The 24,911-nt window shown below is 37.4% G+C and overlaps 1 protein-coding gene across 1 annotated transcript in view; it reads left to right on the top strand.

Moving 5' to 3' along the window:
• FBN1 (fibrillin 1) overlaps positions 1–24,911 on the top strand; it is a 232,956-nt gene that overhangs the window by 86,793 nt on the left and 121,252 nt on the right. Inside the window, exons 6-10 of the mRNA XM_023527716.1 lie at positions 14,165–14,362; positions 17,964–18,145; positions 22,649–22,736; positions 23,050–23,128; positions 24,063–24,192. Coding sequence (XP_023383484.1) covers positions 14,165–14,362; positions 17,964–18,145; positions 22,649–22,736; positions 23,050–23,128; positions 24,063–24,192 — 677 coding nt within the window. The remainder of the gene's footprint in view (positions 1–14,164; positions 14,363–17,963; positions 18,146–22,648; positions 22,737–23,049; positions 23,129–24,062; positions 24,193–24,911) is intronic.

The following is a 24,911-nucleotide window of genomic DNA, read 5'->3' as shown; positions in this document are numbered from 1 at the left end:
ATAATGATGGAATTTTCTGTATAACAGGCCAAGCATTTCTCTCAAATCAGACTTGTCATCAGAAGACTTTCCAAGGTCTGGATGAATCTTTTCAAATTAACAACACCATCTGGGATTTAAAAAAAAAACGAAACGGTTCCTCTCACACTCACAAGAGTGAGGGTAAGGGAATAGAAAGAAAAATGTGATAAACATTCATTTACCATCCTTTCCCTTCCTCTTCTATGAACTAAAACAATATATTGTAAAGCTGAGACTGTGTTTTTACTGGCTGTATGGACCATCTGTGTTTTCATGAAGTATTGGTGTTGCTACCCTGTTCAAAGGTTGAATAATTTCCCATGTCGATTTGAATGCAGTAATTACCTTTCGGAGCCCTTCCAGTCTCTCCCTCCCATAAACCTCGTTGGCATTTACGTGGTTCTTTGCTTTCTTCTCAGTACATTCTTACTGACATATAGTTTGAAATTGCCACTGTTTTGGAACAACTCCAGAATTCCATTAGTTCCATATGTCCACTATATTTGTTTATATTTTTATGATTATTATGGTAAGAAATCAAATACGTATAACCTTTGGGAATCTAGGGGAGAGGATAGTGGTCTTTATTTTCAGTTAAGGGTAGTATATGGGGCACATCACATTAAAAAATATCTCTAGTGTTTAGAAAATAGAATAGAGAAACATAGTCTTCAATAGAAGTATTAGCGAGCTTATTTTAAAAAATGGAATGCATTTTACAAATGAGAGCTGGCATTAACTCTTTTGATGGTGATGATGCATAAGATCATTTTCATGTTGATTAATTTAAAAAATGTGTGTACATCAGAGAGCAGAGTATTAAGGCAGGTTAGCAGAGTCTAGTCATATTTCACTGTTGGATACCTTAACAGTTGCCAAGAAGGAAAAGTTAGTTAATTTTTAAAATTTGAATTCACAAAGGAATAATATATGAAATTCTCTTTTGAATTTGAGTGAATTTATTTATGCACTTCATCTGCTTTGTTCAGTGTTTTTAATCGTTAAAATACATGCTACATAAAAATTCCAGAAATGCGATATTTTACTTGAGTCATTCATTCATATATGTCAAATGAGTACCAAGTCCATGCACTTGGTGTCTCAGTAAGGAATGAGTTTAGATGAAGTCATAGAAAACCCAACCACAGTGGCTTAAACAAGTAGGGTTAATTTTTCTTATGTCACAAACGAATTTGGAGATATCAACATGTCATCAAGGATCAAGGCTCTTCTTCCTTTCTATATTACTATCCTTAGTGCATGGGACTTTTGTCCTCATGATTGCAAGTTGGGTAATGGACTTTCAGGCCTCACATTTTTCTATAAGGGGGAAAGGACAAGGGGATAATCCAGATGAGTGTGTCTTATTTTATCAGAGAATGAATAGCTTTCCTTCACTCTCCACCCTGTAGGCCTCCATTTGCATTTTACTGACCAGGCCTGGGTATGTGTCCACTCCTAGATGGAACGTAGCTAAGGGGAAAGAAATCATGGAGGGGGTCAATTGGCCTTTCAGCTTGCTCAGAATAAAGGCTTCATGAATCCAGGCTTGAACCTAATCTGCCTGTCAGCCTTTACCTTTGCTTTGTATTGCAAATCCCAACTATTGTTCACACAAGAGGACAAGCAAGAGAGATGACTTAGAACAAATCTATCAGCCCTATAGAACAGATTAAAAGGTGTGTGTCCTGTAGACTGTGGGTCAATCACATTTGTTTTTAAGAATCACAGAATACATCAGTTATGTATAGCCATGGTATATGTGGGAAGGAGGGGACGATAGAAGAACTAGGGACTCTGGTAGGTATTTTATATACATGGTTTCATTTACTACTCATGAGACCACAGAGGGTAGAGGACACTGACTCAAAGGGTAACAGCTCACTGCCACTTTGATAATCAGAGTTTTAGGATTCACATCAAGTGAGATAGATTCAGGGAATCACAAGTAGTTAATTATGGCTTGGGCAAAGGGGAAGAATAGTGAAAAAGGTTATAGATTTAGACTAACTTGGAGACATGTGATTTATCATCATTCATTCATTCATAAATATTTGAGTGCTTATTATGGACTCACAAACTATTGTAGACCCTGAGGATCAAAGTTTAATGAGATACAATATTTATCCTTAAGGCTCACAATCCGATGGAAGACAAATCATATAAATCAATGATAACTGTGGAGCTTAATTAGTGCCCCAGAGAAAGGAAGAGGAATGTGGTCAGGGAAGACTTCCAGAGGAGGAATTTGCTAGAAAATAGGGAAAGGAAGGGCATTCTAGGCAGAGGGAACAGCATTCGCAAAGACATATGCATTTGGAAACAGCTCTACGAGTTGAAGAACTACAGTTCACTCAGTGTTGCTACAGAGGGTGTGTGCTCAGGGGAATGGCAGGAGATGGAGCTGAGTAAGGACCATTTCACAAAGTGTCTTAGGTTCCAACTCAAGTTACGTTCACTCCTGTGGGGTAAGATGATACAGTATGGGCTGTGAGGATTCCTGTGAAACCCCTACTCAGGTTTGTAGACTTAGTGATCTGGGCTACGGTGATGCCCTTCACCAAAATAAGAGGTGTGGGAGGAGCAAGTCTGGTAGGAAAATGAGCTCCTATCAGACACATATTTCTTCACATACACTGCCGTTCTTGGACAATGAGAACAACCTATTCTCCCTAACCTGGCTGCTGCTGTCCTGACTTAGGCAAACTGAAAGCCCACCATAGCATCTGAGTGGTTCATGGCTCAGCCACTTAAAATCCATCAGGCAGGTGGAATATCTGACTCCAGATGCACAGCAGATGAGTTGGTGAGCTGAGACTGGAAAGCAGGCCCCGACATTTTAGGCCAACTGCCTTGGAAGTTCTGCCCATGTGTGTGTTCTGCCTAAAGAGGTGAGGCATCTAGCAGTATACATCTGCTGCTTTTGGGAAAATCAGCTAGAACTTTGCATGCTGGCGAAAGTTAACTACCATTTAAATGTCTTTGATCATTTTCCTGTGAATTTATCTGTTTCTATGTGGCTCCCTCTTAGGTTACAACTGAGGTACAAGGATAGCTTGCTGAAGTAGTTTTGTTTGGGCTTGTGTTACCAGCTGGGAGGGGTTTTATATTTTCACTTTTCTTTGAGAATGAGAAGTTACATATTTTATAAAACTGATAAATCTGAACAAGTTATCTAAGTAGTACTCAACTCTTATTAATGACTTCTTATTAAATAGCGTAGAGGCTTATTACCTTCTTGGAACAATGGACACTTTTAAGGATCTGAGAAAAGCTGTGAACTCTCTTCTATCCAAAAGGAACAAATGCACACTTCATATTGGGTCAAATCCACTTGGTTGCAAGTAACGGAACTAGCTCGCTCAGAAAAGATTTATCATAAGGAACCCGGGGTGTCCCAGGAACCCCGGGGCAGTGGTGCAGCAGGGCTTTCTTGAGGGCTGGAAGCAGGAATCAGATGCTCTCTCAGCCTCTCTCTGGAGTCAGTCACATCATCCCTGTTTTTGCTCCTCCCTGCAGTCTTGTCTTTATTCCATGCAAATGGCCTGCTCTTTTTTGAGTACAACTGTCCCACAGCTCCCAAGGTAACATCATCTGGAGTTCCAGCTGCCTGTAAGGATTAAGATCAGTGCTTCTTAATCCCAATTCCAGATGTCTGGAAGAGGACAAGCGATCACCCCACTTGGATGCATTCAGATACCAGGTCCTTTACCATGTCCAGAACTACTATACCGGTACCCATGATTTATATACAATTTCAGGGTGCCTTTGGACCTCCTGAGTATTAACTGTGATCTTCGGGTTAAGAACCCCAGAATAGAGAAATCTGAATGCTAATAGCCCAGCAGCAGTACCTTTAAGCCACAGAACTACTGCAGAAAATGAAACATACATACATTCGAGTAGAAGGTAATTGCACAAGCATAGAGCCTAAGAACACTTGCTTCATGCAGAAGTTGTGAATTTTGAATATCGGTAGTTAAATCCCAGGATGGCGAATATGATGTAGATTGAATTATAACACTCTCCAAGGTCGTTGATATTATATTGCTAACTTTTACCCTTAAAGGCTTGGAAATTCAATTTTAATTATCGTTAACGTGCTTCATAAATATCCAAGGGAATACAATGCAGACCTGTTCATACATCCAGAGAGCCAGAATCTGGCTCAAGTTGTTTTTTCTTCCACAGTTGGAGAAAATTGTGGTGTTCGGCTTGCCTCTTGGGGCATGTTAAACCACTTTTAATGCTGTCTCTTATTATTTCCTAACCATATGTACTTTCCGCACGTATCTAACTAGCTGCCTCAGATGAAACCCCAGTGTCTGGCCAAGTTGATGTAAATCTTTAGTAAGTGGTAAGAGGGAACAATATAACATAGTGCCTCTTTAATGTTCAGATAGCACATGATTTAATAGTTGTAGACCTCATAGTCTCGGGAGCAACTTTAGAATTTTTTTCTAGTTCTATAGAATAGAAATTTCTGTGCTGTGTGCCATTCTTTCACTGGCTGCATGAGGCAAAACTTAATTAAAACTAGATTGACCTATCTGCCTGTATACTGCAGTATTAATATTTAGCTCTTTGGATCATTAACCTGGAATGTCTGAGACACAATTATCGCTTCCAAAGAGCATGGCGCATGTTTGTGTAATTGCTATTCTATGCTGTACAACAGTTGTCGCCTACAAAACTTATAAATGTTCCAGAACATCAAAATCTGTATGTAACTAGTGAAGGTGGTGAGAGGCCACTGTGATTGTCCAGGTAGTGACACACTCTCAGTTCATGTGGTTCATCTTAAAGATAGATGACCATAAAATAATAGCAGAAATGCAGTGTTGAAGTTCTAATGCTTTTAGTCTTTGGTCTCAGAAAATTGTTCTTCTGCCACATTTTGATATCTGATCATGCATGAATTTTTGTCAAGAATCTTTTTTTTGTTGATTAATTAGACATTTATGACTGGGTTTTGATACCACTGCTTCTCCCATCCCCTTAACTTCTGTGCCTTTTTTTTTGCACAGTTCACTCATGTATTCTGAGTAATTCTTGTACTTTTTTCTGATTTGTCTTTCTTCAGTTGAGTTCAGCACCACACCCTGAGCTGGAAATAGTCTCAGGAATTTTTCATTCATCAAGACATTTTCTTCCAAAGAAAAATTCTGAGAATAGGAAGGTTATCTTGAGAACTGCTTGATAGTATATTAGCATAGCATAGTTCAATGGTGTGTGTGTCTGTGCGTGTGTGTGTACATGTGTGCGTGTACCTGTGTGTGTGTGTGTGTGTGTGTGTGTGTGAGAGAGAGAGAGAGAGAGAGAGAGAGAGAGAGAGAGAGAGAGAGAGAAACAACCTGTTTATCAGATACCCATAAGCAAATGAATATTTGGTAAAAAGCCTATTCTAGAAATAATACTTCCCAACCAATGTATCTAAACTATCTCACTGTCATCTATCTGTCTTGATATTATAGAAAGTCCATATTTATATGAGGCATTTCTCAGTTGTGGTTAATGGCTGAACTTTTGTCCTTGCTTTAAGTTTTTCACCAGATCCCTGAGAGTTGATAATATCACTGGAATGTGGTATGTATCTATTTCCTGTAGAATGAACTTAGGGCTGGCAGCTAGAACGTTAGTGGTCTTGGATTCCCTCGTCCTGTCATTTCATAGAAGCAACAGTGCAGTTCCTCTGGAGGAAATCCCGCCCACCATGCCAGGATTCCGTCACATATTATTGGTCTGAACCATGTGTACTTAACACTCAGGTTTCTGTGGCCAAACGTGTTTGAAGTAAGAATTTCAACCATAAAGTTTATGTATAAATATCTGAATGTGATAAATGCTTGAGAAGAAGAACAAGAAATTTAGTGAAAAAGCTAAAATATACAGACCAAGATATAATTTCATTGCACATAGGTTTTGTTTTATTTCGATAGCATCCGGATTTACAGACAGTATTGTTTTATGCAGGGCCAGCCTCATCAATTCAAATCACTTGTCCTGTACTAGGTACTTGATTATGAAAGTGTGAAGAACTTTCATGCTGAAAGTTAGAGCCTCATCTTCCCACAGATTCTGCTTTTCAGTAAGTCGCTGGCCATGTATTGAGCTACTGCAGCCAGACACCCAGGAGTCATTCTTGTCTCTTGTTTCTCTCACCTTCACATCCAATCCATCTTTAAGTGCTGTTGGTTCTACACCCCCTGAACATCCCCCACCTGCCAACTTCTCTTCATTTCTGCAGCACCACCTTTGTCTAGTCATCACCATCTTTTACCTCAAATCCTTCAGCAGCCTCTCTGCAAGCCTTCCCATTTCCATTCTTGAGCCCTCTAAGCAGCACTCTTTATAAATAACATATAGTGTTCTCAGTGGCTACAAAGCCTAGAATGTGCTGTGTAATTCAGTCCCTGTTTAACATTCCAACCTCGTGGCGCGCCCCTTAGCCCTCGCTCTCTAAGCTCTGGTCACAGTGGCATTCTCTCTTTACTAGAGAAGCCCAGCTGTCTCCCAGCTCAGAGCCACTGTTCTTGCTGTCTCTTAAACCTGGAAAGCACTTCCTCTCACATTGCACAGCTGGCTTGCGCTCATCCTTTAGGCTTCAATTTAAATGTCACCTCCTCCAAGAAGTCTTCCCTGATAATTCTTACCGAGATAAATATACCCAGTTACTCTCTATCACAGCACCATGTTTATTTCATTTGCTAACTAAATTACACTCTCAAATCTAAAATTACTTTAGACATATTTACCTATTTATTTACTACCTCCCCCACTAGATTGTAAACTCCATGTGGTCAGGGACTTTCTCACATGCTGCTCACAAATACAACATAGTAGCAATAAATATTTCTTGAATGAAGAAACCCTGGATTACATTTTACAGTTGCGAAGTTTACTCGTTGAACCTGATCGTTGAAATCAGAATGTCTAATTTTATTTTATTTTATAAAGTGGGATACTTTTTTATTGTGGTAAAATACACATAACATATAAATTTACCATTTTGGCTATTTTTAGGTTTATGGTTCAGTGGCATTAAGTACATTTACATTGTGTGCAAACAACCACCATCCATCTCCAGAACTTTTTTATCTTTCCAAAGTGAAACTCTGTACCCTTTACACCATAACTCCCATTTCTCCCTCCCTCAAGCTCCTAGCAAGCACCATTCTACTTTCTGTCTCTATGAATTTGACTATTCTAGGTATCTCGTATTAGTGGAACCTACAGTGGAATATTTCTAATCATTTTTTTTTTATTGCCCATTTACAGACATAGGCCTTTATCCACTAAATAAAAAAAAAAACTTATTTATAGTAATAATTTTCCAATTTTAATTTAGGATCCTTTAGAAATTTAATTCATTTTTGGTAGAACTTATATTTAGAAATAAAACATTACAAGGCACCTTTAAGATATATGAGTTGATCAAATATCATCGATCATAGGGCCCATTACTTTTATGTTGTTAATCTTGCTTTTGGATTGGACAGAATGTTTTATACTTGGTGGCTTTGAAGAAAATATGAAAGAACAAATAAATCAAATTGTTATATAATACTATTGTTTTTGTCTTGCTGTTCAATAGCTGATGCTCTGTGGTAAAACTGCCGTTTGATTTAACATGGCACTCATACAAGCCATTTTAAAAGTGAATAAATCAGAGCCAGCTGGTTCTTTAGTGTGGAATTTGCAAACCATTAAAAATAAAGACACTTTCTATGATTTTATTATCTTGGTGGTAAATATATCACCAGAACTAGATTTGATTTCTGGTCACCTTTCACTCATTTTTTTCCAGTAAAGGTAATCTAGAGATAACTTTTGGGGGGAAATAAAAATCAGTAATGACTTGTAGGATGTACAGTGAGGGAACAAATAATGTCAGGTAAATGATTATTCAGAAATGAGACCTGCTCTTCCCTGAACAAGATTGCTTACTGTTTTCTTCATCATGGAACAGAATAAAATGTGGTAACAATTTTCTGGAGTTGAATTGCTGCCACACATAATTGGGTCCCACAGAAATATGGCCTGAATTTTGGTGAATTGCTTAGTATGCATTTTAGATTAAAAGTTGTACAAGTCACATTTCTGCAGTTTTGAACAATATTTATATTAAAGTTTATAATAGCAATTAATACTTATAACTGATGAATTAAAGAAGTTAAAGGTCATGGAAAATACCAATGTAGAAATAATTTTGCATTTAGTCTTATGCTTTATTTCTAAAATGCTTTTTAAAAAAACATAAGTTATAATTAAGATACAATTTCGTAAAGATAAATATTTTACGTACAGTAGTTTAGTAAATTTTGTCAAAAGGTCATATTCTTTAAATTACATTATGTAGACAATGTTCATAATCTTCCATGTAGTATTTTATAGAACTAAATGTATTGTATATTCAAAATTTATTGTATAATTAAACAAAGCTTGAATGAAATGTGAGAGGCAATATTATCTAGTAAAAGCAGCCCAGAAAGGAATTCCCACTCCTCAGAATTTTTATTCTGAAAAATTTCAAACCTACATTAAAGTTGAAGTAATAATATAAAGTATATCCATATACCTTCCACCTACATATTTGTTACATTTTTCACTTTTATACACATGGTACTCTCTATGTACATATGTATATAGGCATATATTTATATAAACATATAATATAATTTGTATATATTTATATATTATACATTATTGGTGTACTATATAGTATATAGCATATAATATACATTATTATGTATGTATACATAATAATATATTTTGTATATATTTGTATATATAATTGTTGTGTATTTTGCTGAATCATTTGCAAATTAAGTTGCATATATTATGACACATCTTTAAACAATAAAGACATTCTCTTATATAACAATACCATAATCACATTTAAGAGAACAACAATTCCACAATATCATGTCATATCAGCCCATATAAAATTTCCCCATTGTCTCTTTTTGAAACAGTATTCAATTAAGGTTTTTTTGTTTTGTTTTGTTTTTTGTTTTTGTTTTTGTTTTTGTTTTTTTTGAGCAGCTATGGGGTTTCATTTACTTTTGGAAAAGTCCAGGACAGTTGTCTTTGAAAATCACAAATTCTGGGTTTTCTGATTGTTTCCTTGTGGTGTCATTTATCTTGTTCTTCTATCCCTGTATGCCCTCTCAGCTGGCATTTAGGTCTGGAAGCGTGATTTGATTAAGGTTTAATAATGCTTAGTACTTTGTATTTTATCAAATCAGGAGCTGTGGAAGGATTTCAAAGTGGTCCGTGATAGGGATAAGAAATTAAGAGTTAACTTCTGGTGTTATTGATGCTAAGTTTGATCAATGTGTTTGGATCCTGGTTGGGAAATTCCCCTGGAATTTCACTCAGGTACTAGCTGCAGCACTGGACAGGGAAGCTGGAATAGGAGTTTACGGTAGTAGAGTGAAGTCATGTATATAAGTGTGCTTTCTAATACTGGGAAGAGAGATCTTGCAAATGTGAATTCATGACTATTAAGTCAGCAGAGGAATGGGTGATTGGCCTTCTTAAATTTTGATTTGTTATTTGTTTTAGTGAGCTTGTGGTTAGTGTAATTAATAAAGAACTCAATAAAGTACCTCGTAATCAGTCCTCACTATAGAAATGAATGCTATTTTGCCATGATTAATGAGTGGCGGTCCTGATTGAGAGATACTGGGTTATGTTGAGTGGCAGTGATCCCAGTTTATGAGATCTCTCACATTTCTAAGGTTAGACTTTCAGATAAGCAGTCAGCTATCTTGCAAACACCTCCAATAATAATGGAAAATAAGCACTCCTCAATAATGCTTAAAAAAGAAATAGAGAGAGACCTACAACTCTGAGCCCTAGAAAGTAAAATCACTTTGGGGGCTTACATAATATATGGATGCCCCAACCTCATGCCACATCTAGTGAATCAGATTCCATGGGGGAGGCCTGTGGGAGAACAAGGGTGAGGGCCAGACTTCAATATTTTACAAAACCCTCCCTAGGTGATTTTGTTATGTTCTAAAGTTAAAAATAATTGAAGTAAGAAGAAATAGCAATTATGAGACTGATTATGATCATGGAACTTCTTTGCTTTGATTTTCATCAGACTAAAAGTTCTCTGAACTCCTTCCTCAGAAGGTTGTATTAAAATTCCACATATTAGGAACTTAGACCAACCAATGTGTCTCAAGCCAACCTACCTGGAAGGAATAAGCATGCTGTGACCCTCTCAGTCATGGATAAATTGATATCTCATACTTTTGTTTGTAATTTTTATGAAAAGGATTTAAAATAATTAGAGTCTAGTGCCCAAAATTATATCCTTGTGCCTTCCCTGCAGTTTGTGGTTTAGTGACTGGGCAAGAGTGACAAAAATTCATTGTACCACAGAATATTCTTAGTGAATGATGCATTTGCTTCAGGGTGAAGTCCAATTACAAACGAAAGTGAAATAATGAGTATGTCACAGCATTCTGAGTTGTATAGCTGGGAATGAACTGAGGATCGAAGGCTGCAGACACACGTTGGTTAGATCCCAAGCCTTAAGGCTGAATCTTGGGGGACTGGGGAACTCAAGCCTAACCACTCAGAATGGGAACATGTAGATGCAGAATTTCCCATGAACTAGCCATACTGGAGTAAGCCAGTTAAAAACAAGTAAAATTGCCTTTTAATTTTGGAAAGGCTTGGCCTGTTGCCCTAGTTCATGGAGGTTTTATAAGGAAGTGATTGTGGAGCAATTTGCAAACAGAAAGTATTTTTAATACTATATTTTAGTTGCATTAGGAATAATGATTTACGTTGGGGAAATGAGTCAGACATTATCCAAGCATTGAAATAGGCACATTTCCTATCTAGCGCTGGGACTATCTGGGGAAAAAGAAGAGAGTATGTAAATTTAGCCCGTATCATGTAAGTTCTGGGAATAATTGTAAATAATTGGATTATTGGTAAGGAATTGGGAATGTGGGCAGATTCGTTTCTGTGGTTGGAGTATGGTACTAAAAACAGCATCTTTGGCCATCTAAGTGAAGTACAGGGCAAAAAGCACATGCTGCTAAATTAGAATGACATTTGAAAAACACGTTAATAGGGCATTTATCTTCCAAGAGATTTTCAGATCCAATTCTGTTTCATCCAGATTATTCTTCTCCTTCTGCAATCAATAATTTTTATTGAAAATATGGCTCTACAAATACATTTATGTCCACAAACTAGTCAGCACTGTCAAATGAGCTGGTTCATTGTCCATAGTGATAAGGATCTAGAGTGAAAATGTGTTAAGTCAATAAATTTTGTTATCTATACTGAAATTATTTGCCAAATATTTAGTACATTTCATAAAGTTGAGTCCTTATGGGCTTTAGAGGCGCCCAATGAATATCGTCAGAATTAACAAGTACTATTTCTATTTCATGTGTTTCTTATTGAAATGAGGGCAAGATGTTGTTGACTCTGGAAAAGTCTTAAGGGTTATTTTTCTTTTTATGAAGACCTTCCAATGAGGAATGTGTGTCTGAAGTCATGAACCAGTGTTAGACAGGACTGGATCATATTTTCCTAGCATTTTGTATTGTGCCCCGATTTTGTTGGTGTCACTCTCAAATCACCGTATTTGCACCTATCCTGAATCTTTGCAGACTTCATATGTAGAATAATTCCATAGAGTATCTTGGCAAAATGAAGAGGAAAAGCAAATCCAAGAAGTGTTGAAGAGAGGATTTTAAATTAAAATTCATGTTCTATTATGTTTTGTAAAGATCAAAAATGGCACACCAACATGAATCTGTTTGATTAAAACATTTGAACTTGTCTCAATAAATTTAAGAGGGAAAAAACCCTCTTAATTTTTCTTCCTTCTTACCTAACATAGAAGGTTTCATTTATTTTTTTAAGTAAAAAATTATGTCGCTGTGATTTTTCTAGTCTCAGATGTAAGATATGTATAGTCATAAAAATCTTGATGGCTGTTACATGAGACTAAACATTTTTCATGTGAAAGGAATTTATTGGTAACGTACACTGAATGTTGTGTGTAATAATGAAGAATTGCAAACAATTTAAATGACGCACAGTAAGACAATTATTGAATAAATTATGCTATAATTTGAAGGAAAATTATGCAACCATCGAAATTATATTTTGGAACAGCATTTAATTTTACACAGGAAAATGCTTTTGGCAATGTGAAGTGAAAAAACAGAATGCAAAATTGTATATTTAGTACAACTCATTTTTTGATAAAAAATAAAATACGCATGCATGTAAAGTTATGTTAAATAATATAACCAATATGTTACCAAGTATTTCTTTACATGTAATTACATATGATTTTTATTTTCTTATTTATGCTTTATTTTTATTTTCTAGTTGTCTGAAATAATTATTTATTTTTATATCAGAAAATTACATGATAAAATATTAAAAGGGAAAAGAAACATCGTATATCAGAGAAGTATTTATTAAATGTCTATATATGATATTTGGGAAAATTGAGCCAAAGAAAGAAAGATGAGTTTAGCATTGCGTTTTGTCCATGTACTTATTGCATTTAAGAGCAATTTTATTGCAAACTTGGTGCTGACAGGTTTTTTTCTTTATTGATAATGAAATGAAGGCAGAGATTTTATTCAACGGCTCAAGAATTTAATTTTTGAATTCAGTATCTGTGGAATAAGATGGCAGATTTTGAATATATCTGGCATATCATGAAGGGTATTAAAATATACCTAGAATTTGACTATATAAAAATAAAAATAATCAGCAGGGTATAAAAAGACATAAACAAAGTAAAAAGATAAATAATACACTGAGGAAGTGTCAGGAGATCGGTCTGGAAAGGTAGCTGAGCCCAGAGCATGTAGAGACTTGAGGGGAACAAAGGTGTAAGGTCAGTCTTGCTGGCACTGTACTTAAGAGTTGTCTTTAGTAAATTGCATGCCTATGTCCCATTAGCTACTTAGAGAAAGAAAGAAGAAAATAAAAATGAAAATATAACCCAGTGGTTTCATTGGCGTGCCCAGTGATTTCCGTAAAACTGTAGAACTCAGTGATGAAAGGAACATATTGCGGTCATTTAGCTCATCCTTAGACCCACAGGAAACACTCTATCTGTATCTGGTGTGCTTCCAAAAATGACACAAGGAAGCATACATTGTTGGGTCGGAGATAGGAGCCAATGAGTCTTGCCACATCCCAGCATCCCCTTATCTGTCAAAGCTACTGTAGAACAGAAATGGGTATTATGGCCCCGATTTCTCTCAGCCTGGCTTTGGTCTTCTGTGCTTACTACATCTTAATCTTTATTTGTTGGCTGTCAAATCCAGATCGACTTTCTCCCTTCAGCAGGAAAAAAAAAAAAAAAAGGAGGCAGATCTTATATCCAATGAAACTACTCGGAAATTCTCCTGTGGACTTAGCTTATCCCTGTTTGCTTTGAGATGGTCGTTTTTTGTTTTTTGTTTTTTTTTTGCCCAGGGATTACAATGATTTCAGACCAGTGTCCTTACTCTTTATATTAAATATCTAATGTCTTTTACCTGGCTTAAATTTAAAAAATGTTGTTCTGTTTACTTGCTTGGTTTTTGTCTTCGAAATAAGATGGACCTAATCTAGAAGAAATGGGTAACCATTAATTTTGTTCAAGGAACTCCCAGGAAGAAAGTGCCATGAGTTGCCTCACTGAAAGTTTTGAAATTCTTTGCTTATTCCAACATGAGTAATATAGACTGTAAGCTCTGAGGGCAGGGATTTGGCCTCTTCATCACTAAAGCATCTACATCAAGCATGGGGGCTGGTTCATAGTAGGTAGGCACTGATACGTTTTCTAGAATGAGTTTTCTAATGTAATAATATTATTATATTTGTGTAACACATCACAGTTGTATTTAATGTTAGCTCATCCAGTTCTCACAGCAGATGGATAGGAACCGGTGGTTTTATCCCCATTTTGCAGATGAGGAAAATGGGATTCAGAGGTAGACTGATCTCTCGAGGCTTCAGATGGAGTCAGTGATGTGTGGCTCTCTTCCTGAAGACCGTTTCTAAATTTGGAGTTAAGCAAGATGAGGCACAGCTGTTCCTCTGTGTGGTGGTTCTTGCTTTTCTGGACTTTCATGGAATTCTCCTTTATTTTCAGATTACAGGACAGGCCCATGTTTTACTGTGGTCAGCAACCAGATGTGCCAGGGACAGCTCAGCGGGATTGTCTGCACAAAAACTCTCTGCTGTGCCACAGTGGGCCGAGCCTGGGGCCACCCTTGTGAGATGTGCCCTGCCCAGCCCCACCCCTGTCGCCGAGGCTTCATTCCAAATATCCGCACGGGAGCTTGTCAAGGTAAACCCCACACTGATGGAGTTGTTAATGGATTCATCTTATTTGCTCTGGAGAGCCATTCTCCAACGGAGTTGGAGAGAAGAGAAAAGCAGCATCAGAGACATAACTTCACGATTTTGCTGACGGCATCGTATCCAACTTAGACATTAGAAGCATGGTTCAGGAGAAAGCAGCTGGTGTCCCTGGATTTTTCCTTGCCAGCAGTTTCTCCTTCCGACCTCGGAGGTGTTTCCATGAGGTGCTATGATTCTGTTTACAGCCATGCTGCACATTATAGCAATATTGTGTATAAACACAAAGCAAAATTCGTGAACAGGGTAGTTTGTTTTTCTTGATTTCCCCCCACTTCATTTGACATCATTGGAGTTTCTCCGTTTCATGGGTTGTACTTAGCTGACCTGAAGAAAATTGTTCCTCTCTCCATTTTACATGCTACATTATGCTTTTTTTTTTTTTACAAGTCAAAAATAAATTAGGATTTGTTTCACAGTTTTAAATATCCCCAGATGTAGCCTGCTTGCCTCTTCTCCTGCCTCCCATAGAAGCCCTTACTCTGTTTTTGGCTTTTACTCCTGTTCTTCCAGCTGTACAAATTCTTTTATTGTCTGGATGTCTGGCAGGAAACAGGAGGAAGTGAACAGAGGCAGCTCTGCACTAAACTGATGGGATTGAAAACTCCCAGGCTGTATCTGTTTCCTTTAGACATCTTCGGTGCTTTTTTAGCAAGTCACAATATTTTCAGAAAATTCAAGGTATGCTTTTCTGAGGCAAATAGATCCCAGTTTAGTTTTGTTCTATATGTTAATTCTAAGGATAATATGCAGTAAAACAGAACTTGAGCTTAATCACATAGTTCTGTGGGGGCTCTATTTTATTATACTTCAATAAATTCCACTTCTGATAAACACTGTTGGTGCTGACCTTTGGCTTCTATGTACAACACACAACTGCTACGCATGAACTTTGAATGTATCCTGGACATCAGGAGCAGCAAGAAGTCGCTGAAACCTTAGAATTACGAAGGAGTTGATTGTACGATTTTATAAAATAAAGAGTAAATTTACTCCCCCTTTAGTGCCATCTTATTTTTTCATCCTTAGGAAGTCCTAGTGAATTTTGAAGAAATTCTTGGTCTTGGTGTTCTGAAGTCAGCTAATACCCATGAACTCACTGACAGTGACCAGAGAGCCAGATGTTGAGTGCCCAGCTGCCGGTCCATGAGTCATTCATTGTCAGAGGCTGAGGCGTTAAGATAGTTGGAGGAGAGAGAATGAAGGAAAGGGAAAGAGCGACTGCTCTTTAGCTTTGCTATTCATTTCAGACAATCTGGACTTTTCAAGTATTTTCTTTCTGTCACTTTCTGACTCTGCTATTCAACATCCAAGAAAAGATTTTTTATAAGAAAATTTGTGAAAACCCATGGAATCAAAATGGTAATTGCATCGCCACTTTGAAAATGAAATGTTTCATTTTTTTTTTCCTGACAGATTCTGTTATCAGCTTGGGGCTTTGTCTTGCTGATATTTTCAGTCCGTGGGCCAGATAGAAGGGGCTGTGGGTAAATGAGTTCATAAAGGAGCCTATTCTGTCTTTATTTTTAGAATGAATGGCCAGCAGAGAATGCCTTAATGTCTATTTCCTCTTGGCCAAAAATTATGATCAACCAGACTATCTAGTTTTACTTATATGTACAATCTTAATTTCAAATGACATCTTAATAAACATTTTCAGCATATCAATTGAATGGAAAATTCTGGTCTAAGAAAAAATTGAGATTGGCTCTAAAACATAATCTAATTATATTTCACATACAGTTATTCATTTGTGGGCTAGGACATTCTATTTAAAATAGTAAGTGACACTTTTATTTTTTCATCCTTAGAAAGTCCTAGTGAATTTTGAAGAAATTCTTGGTCTTGGTGTTCTGAAGTCAGCTAATACCCATGAACTCACTAACAGTGACCAGAGAGCCAAATTTTGAGTGTCCAGCTGCCAGTCAAAGTTCATACGTAGCAGTTGTATGTTGTACATAGAAGCCAAGAGTCAGCACCAACAGTGTTTATCAGAAGTGGAATTTATTGAAGTATAAATTGCTGTTCCTTTAGTACCCCCCTTTCCTGTGTGCCAACTTTTCTTAAGAATGCAGGTTTTGAATTTTAAAAAGTATAAATGTCTAATTTTTAAAAATTTGTATTAAAAAAATATAAAAAAAGAATGTAGGTTTTTAGAGATCTTACAATTGTATACAATTGTGATTGCTGTCTTGCTTCACACAATGAAGACTCAAACTAAAGAGTATACTAGGCTTCCAGATTTCTAAAAAAATACCCAAAGCAGTAGAAGAAAAGTTAGACTACCCTCCTGGGGTCTTTATTAAACCAGACTTTTGTATGTTGTGGATAAAGAGGTGGAGAGAGTGTACATGAACTTTCACGATCTTTCTAACTGAACATAATGAGCCTGTAATGATTACGTTTGTTCCCAGAAGGTTCGTATTTGGAGTTCCATATTTATTCCTTGGGTTCTGAGGATACAGCAGTGAACAGAATGGACAAAATAAAAAACTGTTCTCTTGATGTTTGTATTGAAGACCATCAACTTATAAATCAAAAGAAAGCAAACATATTTAAGTCACTTGATTCCTACTATGGAGAAAAATAAGCCAAGTAATAAGAAGGGTGATGAATGACAGGGGATGGGTCTTGCTATGAGGCTGGTCAGGGAAAGGTCAACTTCTAAAGTACCTTTCGAGCAGAGACCTGATGGATGGGACAACATGAACCACACAGTGGTATAGAGGAAGAATAGTCCAGGCAGAAGAGCTGCCACCACAAAGCCCCGAGATAGGTGCATCCTTGCTGTATTTGAGGAAAGGCAAGGAACCAGTGTGGATAGGGAGGGAGAGAGGGAGGAGGTAGGAGATGAGGTCAAAAAGTAGAAGGGTCAGGTAGAATCTTCTGGGATTTAATGTGGACTTGAGTTTTAAGGTGAGGAGGACATGATCTGACTTTGAAAGATCCGCTCTAGCAGCTGCTCTGCCAGCAAGGTACCATCATCTGGGGATCTCTCTTACTTCTTGGACTAATTTGCTAGGTTGTTTAATTTTCACTGGGCAAGACAATTCTACAGGATGTAAGGTGACTATTTTTCATTTCATTTGTACAAAAACATTAGCTGTCTTGTGTAGTCTGATCTTATTTCAGTAAATTTTGTTTTAACTGAATTATTCATTACAACTCAAAGGCAATTTCGTTATAGAAATATGTTGCATTTTGATTGTAAGGGTTTCTAGAATAACTCTAGTTACTACTGTCAACCTTTTTTTTATTGTATAGTTGTACTTTGCAGCATGCATAATAAAACCCATAATAAAAGTTAGTACAAATATTCTCCTTGACATGAGAGAAGGTAGAAGATGAGAAAATAAAGAATGCTTGTAACTTCTTATAGACCATTATAAGAATATTTTATATGCATCAACGAATTATATATATATATATATCTCCTCTCTTTCCCTCTCTCTTGCTCTCTCCTTTCCCTCCCTCTCTTCCTCCCTCCCTCCCTCCCTTCCTCCCTCTTTCTCTCTTCTAAAATCTGACAGATGTGGATGAATGCCAGGCCATCCCTGGGCTCTGTCAAGGAGGAAATTGCATTAATACTGTTGGGTCTTTTGAGTGCAAATGCCCTGCTGGACACAAATTTAATGAAGTGTCACAAAAATGTGAAGGTAAGAAATATCATGCTCTGCAGTTAAGGGGTGGAGGGGCAGGCCAAACCCAATCAGTGACCAGCCTTTTTGCAAATTGTTCCTAAATCCTCTGTCTTTGTCATTTCTGTAAATGTATAAATATAATATTCTTACCAGGAATAATATGCCTTTGTGCTATTGAACCAGAAAAACCCTGCAGCTTTTTCCACTTTTATAGACTCAAAATAAGAGATCCATCTGAATCAAATTAAATATTAAAACATGAAATATTTTTGAACCAATATTTGGGTTTAAATGTTCAAGACATGTTTTTGCATAGTCCTAGAGATATGATTTTAAATTTGATCATTACCTATCATTCAGAATAACATATTTTGATGTTTTTCTAGTTAAAAATGTGTGTTTGATTTTTTTAAAGAGCTCTATTAACTCATATTAATTCTCCAAGTACAAGTTTAGGATTTTCTTTTCTGCCTATCAAATGAAAACCTTTTAATGCTAATCAAACAAAAATAATGAGGTAAATTGATTTATTTACATTTAGTTTATAGATTGAGGTTCTAAAAATGTATATACAGAGAATGTGTTCATATTCACCACTACTGCTGTTTGCCAAAAAGAGGCCTGGCTTCCAAGTGTAATAAATGCTTTTTTTCATGAGAGGGAGACATCCAGGAAATAGGTAGGCAGCGTTGAACTCTCTTTTCTTTGGTGAGTGCATATACCTTATATATGTGATATCTGACAATAATGTGACAGCATTCTTAAGGCTACATCTCTGATCAAGCTTAGCAGAGAAAACGTTTTCCTTCATTCTCAACTCACTCTGCCTAGTGTGATATGAGGGTTCATTTAGATTCATGCACTTTTGTTGACAGCAGTTACTGTTGTATGTGTACTCCTAAACCCTAGCAATGAGAAATAGTTCGTTCCAAGGCATTCATCTGGCCTGGCATCATTAATCTTTTTTTGTTGAGAGCCACGGTATATCACACACGTGAAAGACAGCTTTAAATTTGAGATGCAATTCATAAATTACACATAAGTTTAATATCTACTTGCCCTAAAACTGTGTAATCTAACTCTGGTAGAATTATCTTTATGGGTTAGAGTTATTTTCAGTTATTCATCATCACAGAATTTATGATGATATATTCTTGAACATGCTATAAATAGTTGTGGTAGCTGTGAAAAATGAAGTTTTCTAAAGACGTAGGGCTTCTCAAAAACATTGTTAAGTTTAAAAAAAAAAACAATAAAATTGCCAATATGTTTTAGAAGTTTTATTGTGGATCAAGTTAGAAGCAGAGAATGTTAATATGGAAAGGGCGAGGAATTACCTAGTACCACCCTTTTATATTATAAATTAAGGAACTGTATCTTGGGTATGTTAAGTGCCTATTTGAGGTCATTCAGATAGTACTAAAATTTACTTTTTTTTATTCGCGCTCTAGCTCTCGTTGTACCATATTATACTGTGTTCTTTCCTAGATGTAAGCCATTACCTCTCCTTTAACAACTACATTTCCTAATATTTCAAAATATTTAAAATATTAAGGTATAGATTTCAGGTACTATTATACATATGTTTTTATGACACTAATAAAGCTATTAAGGTTTATCGCATGCAAAAACCACATCAACAATGGGTTATATCTTACATTTTTAGGCTTTCTCAGCTTTTAATATATTCGGCTTCAAGAGACAGAGTCAGCTTTAAGATTTAGGGCAACATGGTTCATCTGACTTGTCCAGTCTATGTTTTATTTTCTGGAATTATGACAGCTCCCATCCTGGACTAGAATTGTTTTCCTGAATCTCTTACCTTTCATTCGAACCAGTCAGTTAATATATCATTCATGATTGATTACCTTCTATGGTTATGAACTAGACATAAGACATACAGATTTAATATTCAGACTGAAGGAAAAATGATTTAAAATCCTTTTATTAAGTCTAAGAAACCTGTTATGGTTCAGTCTGAGAATTACTTAATCTTTTTCCACAAATGTGTTTTTTTCCAACTATCTATTGAAGTCAGTAGCAAAATAAAAACAGAATACTTTGACTAGATCTTTTTTCCTTCATTTGCCATCTTCTGTTACATTAAATTCAGATAATGGCTTTTTCCCTTTCCTTTTTATTTTTTTTTATGCAAAATTGATATTGGAAGAGAATATCCTATTTGTATTGCATGTACTTTGTCTGGCCTGGAGGCTGGTGTGGGCATTGTTGCCCTGTCTTACTCTGGCAGGAAAGTAATTGGAAAGTCCTCCGAAGACACATGGTGAGCTGGATCCCCTCCAACAACCCTGCTCTTCTCCCGCTCCAGCGCTTCACTGTGGGAATGGCATAACTCTGGGCACAGGATGGTCCCCAGAAGGTCAATAGGAAAAATTCCAGAAAATCTGGGCCATTTCACTGAAAGGATGAAGAGACCATCTATGTGCCCTAGGCTGATGGTCAGGCCACGATGAGATTCTGAGCTCTTCTAAAAATTGTTCCAACACCTTTGTTATCACTTTGAGTGGCTTTTTAAATGTATCTCTTCCTCTTTACCTGGAGAGGAAGGAACTAGGTACCTGGAAGCCCACAGTAATTTTTTAAAAAAATTCAATCCAATATTGGTTTTATCACTTTGCAAGATGCTAACCCTCACTCCCTTTGTGATGGTGAAAGCATCTTTTCTTGACATCTTTCTTTTGCAGAATTCCCTCTTCTTAAAATATTCTCCTCCCAAAACTTAAAAAAAAAGTCATGTACCAAGTTTTATATCAACACATACAATTTAGGTACATTTGATATGTTAACTAACAAGCTGAAGTGATTAAATAATAATTATTAAACTTTCATAAATTAAAGAAGAAAAAGATTGAAATTTATAGCTGTGATTTGAGGAAAAGGGAAACAGAGTTCATGCCCACCTTTGTTGTTGATTTTTCTATTGAATCTAGAGCGTACACACTGAAAGAACACATGAGCCTTCTCTTTTTGGAAAACAAGTCCATATTTGCATAGGTTGCTGTGGAAGGAAATTAAGAAATAAAAAAGTATAATTAAAGGATTAAGTTTTATTTCTGGCAAAAGTCCCTTGGATTCCTAATTAACCACCAATATTTTGTGATTTAGATTTTCACCAGGCCAGCTTTTAACAATTATAACAGCACTGCATGATGCAAAGGATTTTTAAAAAATATAGCTCTTAAGTTTGTGCACTTCCTAATATGTGAGCCAAAAACCGAAGATTTCGCTTCCTAAAATAATGGCATATTTATCTGATGGCTACTTGCTGTTAGGGGTTCTTATCTTCTCAGGCTCCAAAGAGAATGCCTGGGGCTACTTAACCCATTGCCATAGGTGGAGCTCCATCCTGTGTGATTGGTTACAGGCCCTTGACTCTCACCGCTCAAGGTCACTGACTCCCTGTACAGTTGTTGAACAAAATCTCTGTAGTAGAGGTATAAAAGCCCTGGGACTAAGGTAGACCTGGCCCTAGTCCTGGTAATGTCCTTCATCCTCTGTATGATCTTGGACAAGTCAGTTACCAGCTCTGAGTTATTTCAACTTTCAAAGGAGGAGGTTGAACAAGATGATATCTGGGGATTCTTTCCAGTTCTGCAATCCAGACTCCATCTGCACATTTCTCATTATTTTCCAATTGTAATCAGATTGCTGGTGCTGCATGAATAAGAAACCATGCAAGCTGGCATATGTGGTGTGACTGGATTTTGTGTGTGTTATGAAGTTCATCTCAGAGGCTTGGTGGCATTCATAGTTATGAATGTCACATATTGCTTTTAAACAGCTGCCACAATTTTTAGTTGTTTTTTTTTCCTCTCACTCTGTTAATAATCTAGACAGTCCACAAAGGGTTAACTAGTTTTCCCCATTTCTCACTGATGATGGATGTCCATGGATGGAGCTCCTGGACAGCTGAGTGTCCCAGTGATGCCTGTTCCAGAACCAGGACTAAGCTTCATTCCATTTGCACCCCTCCCCGTCCCCGCCCCCAACATACACACACACACACACACACTCCTTCCTTCCCTCCTGCTAGAGTTGTCCCAGGATAGGAAATGGCCAAGGGACCAGAAGAATGCCCTCGGAAAGCAGATGAGATGGGGGGACGAGAAGAAAGACCAAGAACAAAGAATGGGGGAAGCAATTCAGGAGGGAAGGAACCTACCATTTTTGCTCCTTCTCAGACTCACAGCAAGAAGCCAGTGAGGCTGCAGGCAGCTACCAAGGGATAGTTACTTCCCAGCAGCTCTGCCTCTCCTCCCTCCTGCCCCAAGGAAATGGGGGGAGGGGTTGTCTAGAGCACAGAAGTAGCTCTTTCCAGCCAAGCCTCGCTCCCCACCAGGCCCCTGAAAGTGATTTACTTTTATGGCTGGCATTTGATACAGACTGGCTTACAGAAACAGAAAGCCACCAGTCTCAGAGTCTCTCCTACTTGGGATCCCTGAAATGCTATTAAAAGGAGATAAACAAAGAGTGGTAAGAGCCTGGAGGAATAATAAATTAGTATGAATGAGTTTTAGAGTATAAGTGATTCCAATTCAAATGCTTTATTCCAGCCTTTTACTGTCAGGGGCTTCCACCACAGCCTGGTCATAAAATCGGAACTGCTTCCATTACTGCAAAGCAATGGGACTGAGACGGAAGGTAGTCCAGGAAAGCTGAAAAGCACTAGACACGTGAAGGAAAAGGACATTTTCCTGAGGAGAGGACACTGAAGGGAATTCAGAGCCATTTAAGATCCCTTAAATTGAAAAACGTGGCCTAGTAGTTTTATCTTGATCTGTGTGAAAATTAGGGAGATGCGAACTATGGTGTATTTCCTAAACTGCTGACCTTTGAGACCATGCACCTGAGTGGAAACCCTGCTCCCTGCCCCCTGCCCCCTGCCCAGCCCCTGGCAGTTGGAGACTTGGGTTTAACATCACTTTATAAATGAACCTCTTTGCTCTTATTTCAGGTTTTACTTTTGCCAGTTTTCTGAAGGCCTCCTCGGCACCAGAATTACAGAAACGAGGTCCTACGACCATACCTCTACAGTGAGGATTAGATGAGTTGACAGACCGCAAGCATTTAGACAATGCCTGGCACTTGATATACATTAACTCATTATTATTGTTGTCATAATAGTCAGTAAAGGGTCCAAATCTAATCTAGCTAGTATGTGAAGGAGGATCTTTCCTTCATCCTGCCAAAGATAATTTTGATTTTTTAATAACTTTTTTTTGTGATATATACTGTCACTTAAATAACTTCTTTGGATATTAAGTGGCTTTACAAGAATGTAGCAATCATTTATACTAACAGGTAGAGAAATATTTCTTTTAATGGACACTATCTCCTCACAGGATCTTTGATAGGTGTTAGATGACTTAGACATAACTGTTAGGGACACTTTGAGAAAGATACATTCTTCTTAATACCTTTGTGTTATGGTTATATCCTCCTCTATCTTTACGTGAAGTGTTGAATCCTCTAGGTTCTTTGATATACTTGTATGGCTTTTGTTGGTTTTAAGTAGTATGAGGCTGTTAAATCCAGAAAGATAAATGTTAAAGAACTGTCTTAAAATGTGCCTTTAGATGTTATGCCAGTTCTAGAACCTTAGGCTCTGTCCTTGGCTGTATCTCTGCCTGACTTTCACTGACTCCAGTGAAATTTATATCTGTGGGAATAAAATATGCACCTTTACCATTACATGACTTCACAATGACAATGCTGTTTATGTTAGCACTAACTCTAATATAAGCCGTGAAATATTGTTTGGTTTAGCCTCTAACCTAGCATAAAACAATGGGGATTTTGCCTTTAAAATGGTTAAACTGCATGTAAACAATGTCACTGCTGCCTTTCTAACTAACTGGGTGAACTTGAGTTAGAATATACTTAAATCCAGTCCACTTAGAACTATGTTTTGTAAGTGAAGAGCAGTACTTAAGCTGGAGAAATATGTTCTTATTTTTAAATGTTAAGGCCTTCCGAGTCCAAGGGTGTTAGTCTGGCCATTGCAATACTCTGGGGAGATTGGGATCAAACTGCACCTCTCCCTGGCTTAGTGCAACGTGGCCATGCAGATGCTCTGTGCCCTAAGTTCACTGTTAGCGTAAGCAGGAAATCCTTAATTTGTTCTCTTCCTTCATGGTGTCACATCTACTGACAACTGTCAGTGTACGATTCTGGCTCTTCAAAAGCAGCCCTTGAAGGAAATGGTCAGAGTTTTCCTAAGGGACTTTTATTGCTTCCTTAGAAGGGACCAGTGGCCTCAGCTGACTCCAAAGGCAGTTGGGGAGTTGGAGTGGTTTTCAGAGTTGTCCGCATTGTGGAGAGAGGAATGGACCATTACCTCTCATCCATAATCAGTCATTGGGTTTGGGCTCCTGGGAAAGTATAGCCTTGGGTGAGGTGTCTCTCTGCAGCTCAGGTGGTCCCAGAAGGAGATGTGAGCCAGAGGCACCTCCAGTTCTGGGACAGCAAGTCCTCCCTTGACAGAATCTGGGTGGAGCATCCCAGTGCCTACCACGATTCACTGTCCGAACCTACAGAAAACTATCATAATGGCAGTTTGACTGCCCCCAGGAACACCAACTAGGCCAAGTCTTGGTCAGCACTCAGCCCACGTGGTCTTCTCTAGGATTTCGGTATCTGCTTTGTGGAAATCAGATTGAAAGGAAATACAGAAACTGATGCAGAATATAGAGTAAATAGAAATGGACCTTAATGCAAACCACGGAGACAGCAGGGAAAACAATTTTAAAACAAATAGGAATATTAGCATACTTTAGTTACTTGGTAAAACAACAGTACACAGTTTTAGATTTTAAA

Source organism: Pteropus vampyrus, unplaced genomic scaffold (assembly GCF_000151845.1).
Source record: "Pteropus vampyrus isolate Shadow unplaced genomic scaffold, Pvam_2.0 Scaffold19, whole genome shotgun sequence".
NCBI lineage: Eukaryota > Metazoa > Chordata > Mammalia > Chiroptera > Pteropodidae > Pteropus > Pteropus vampyrus.
Note: the sequence above shows the minus strand (reverse complement) of the source record. Positions and strands in the feature narration are given on the sequence as shown.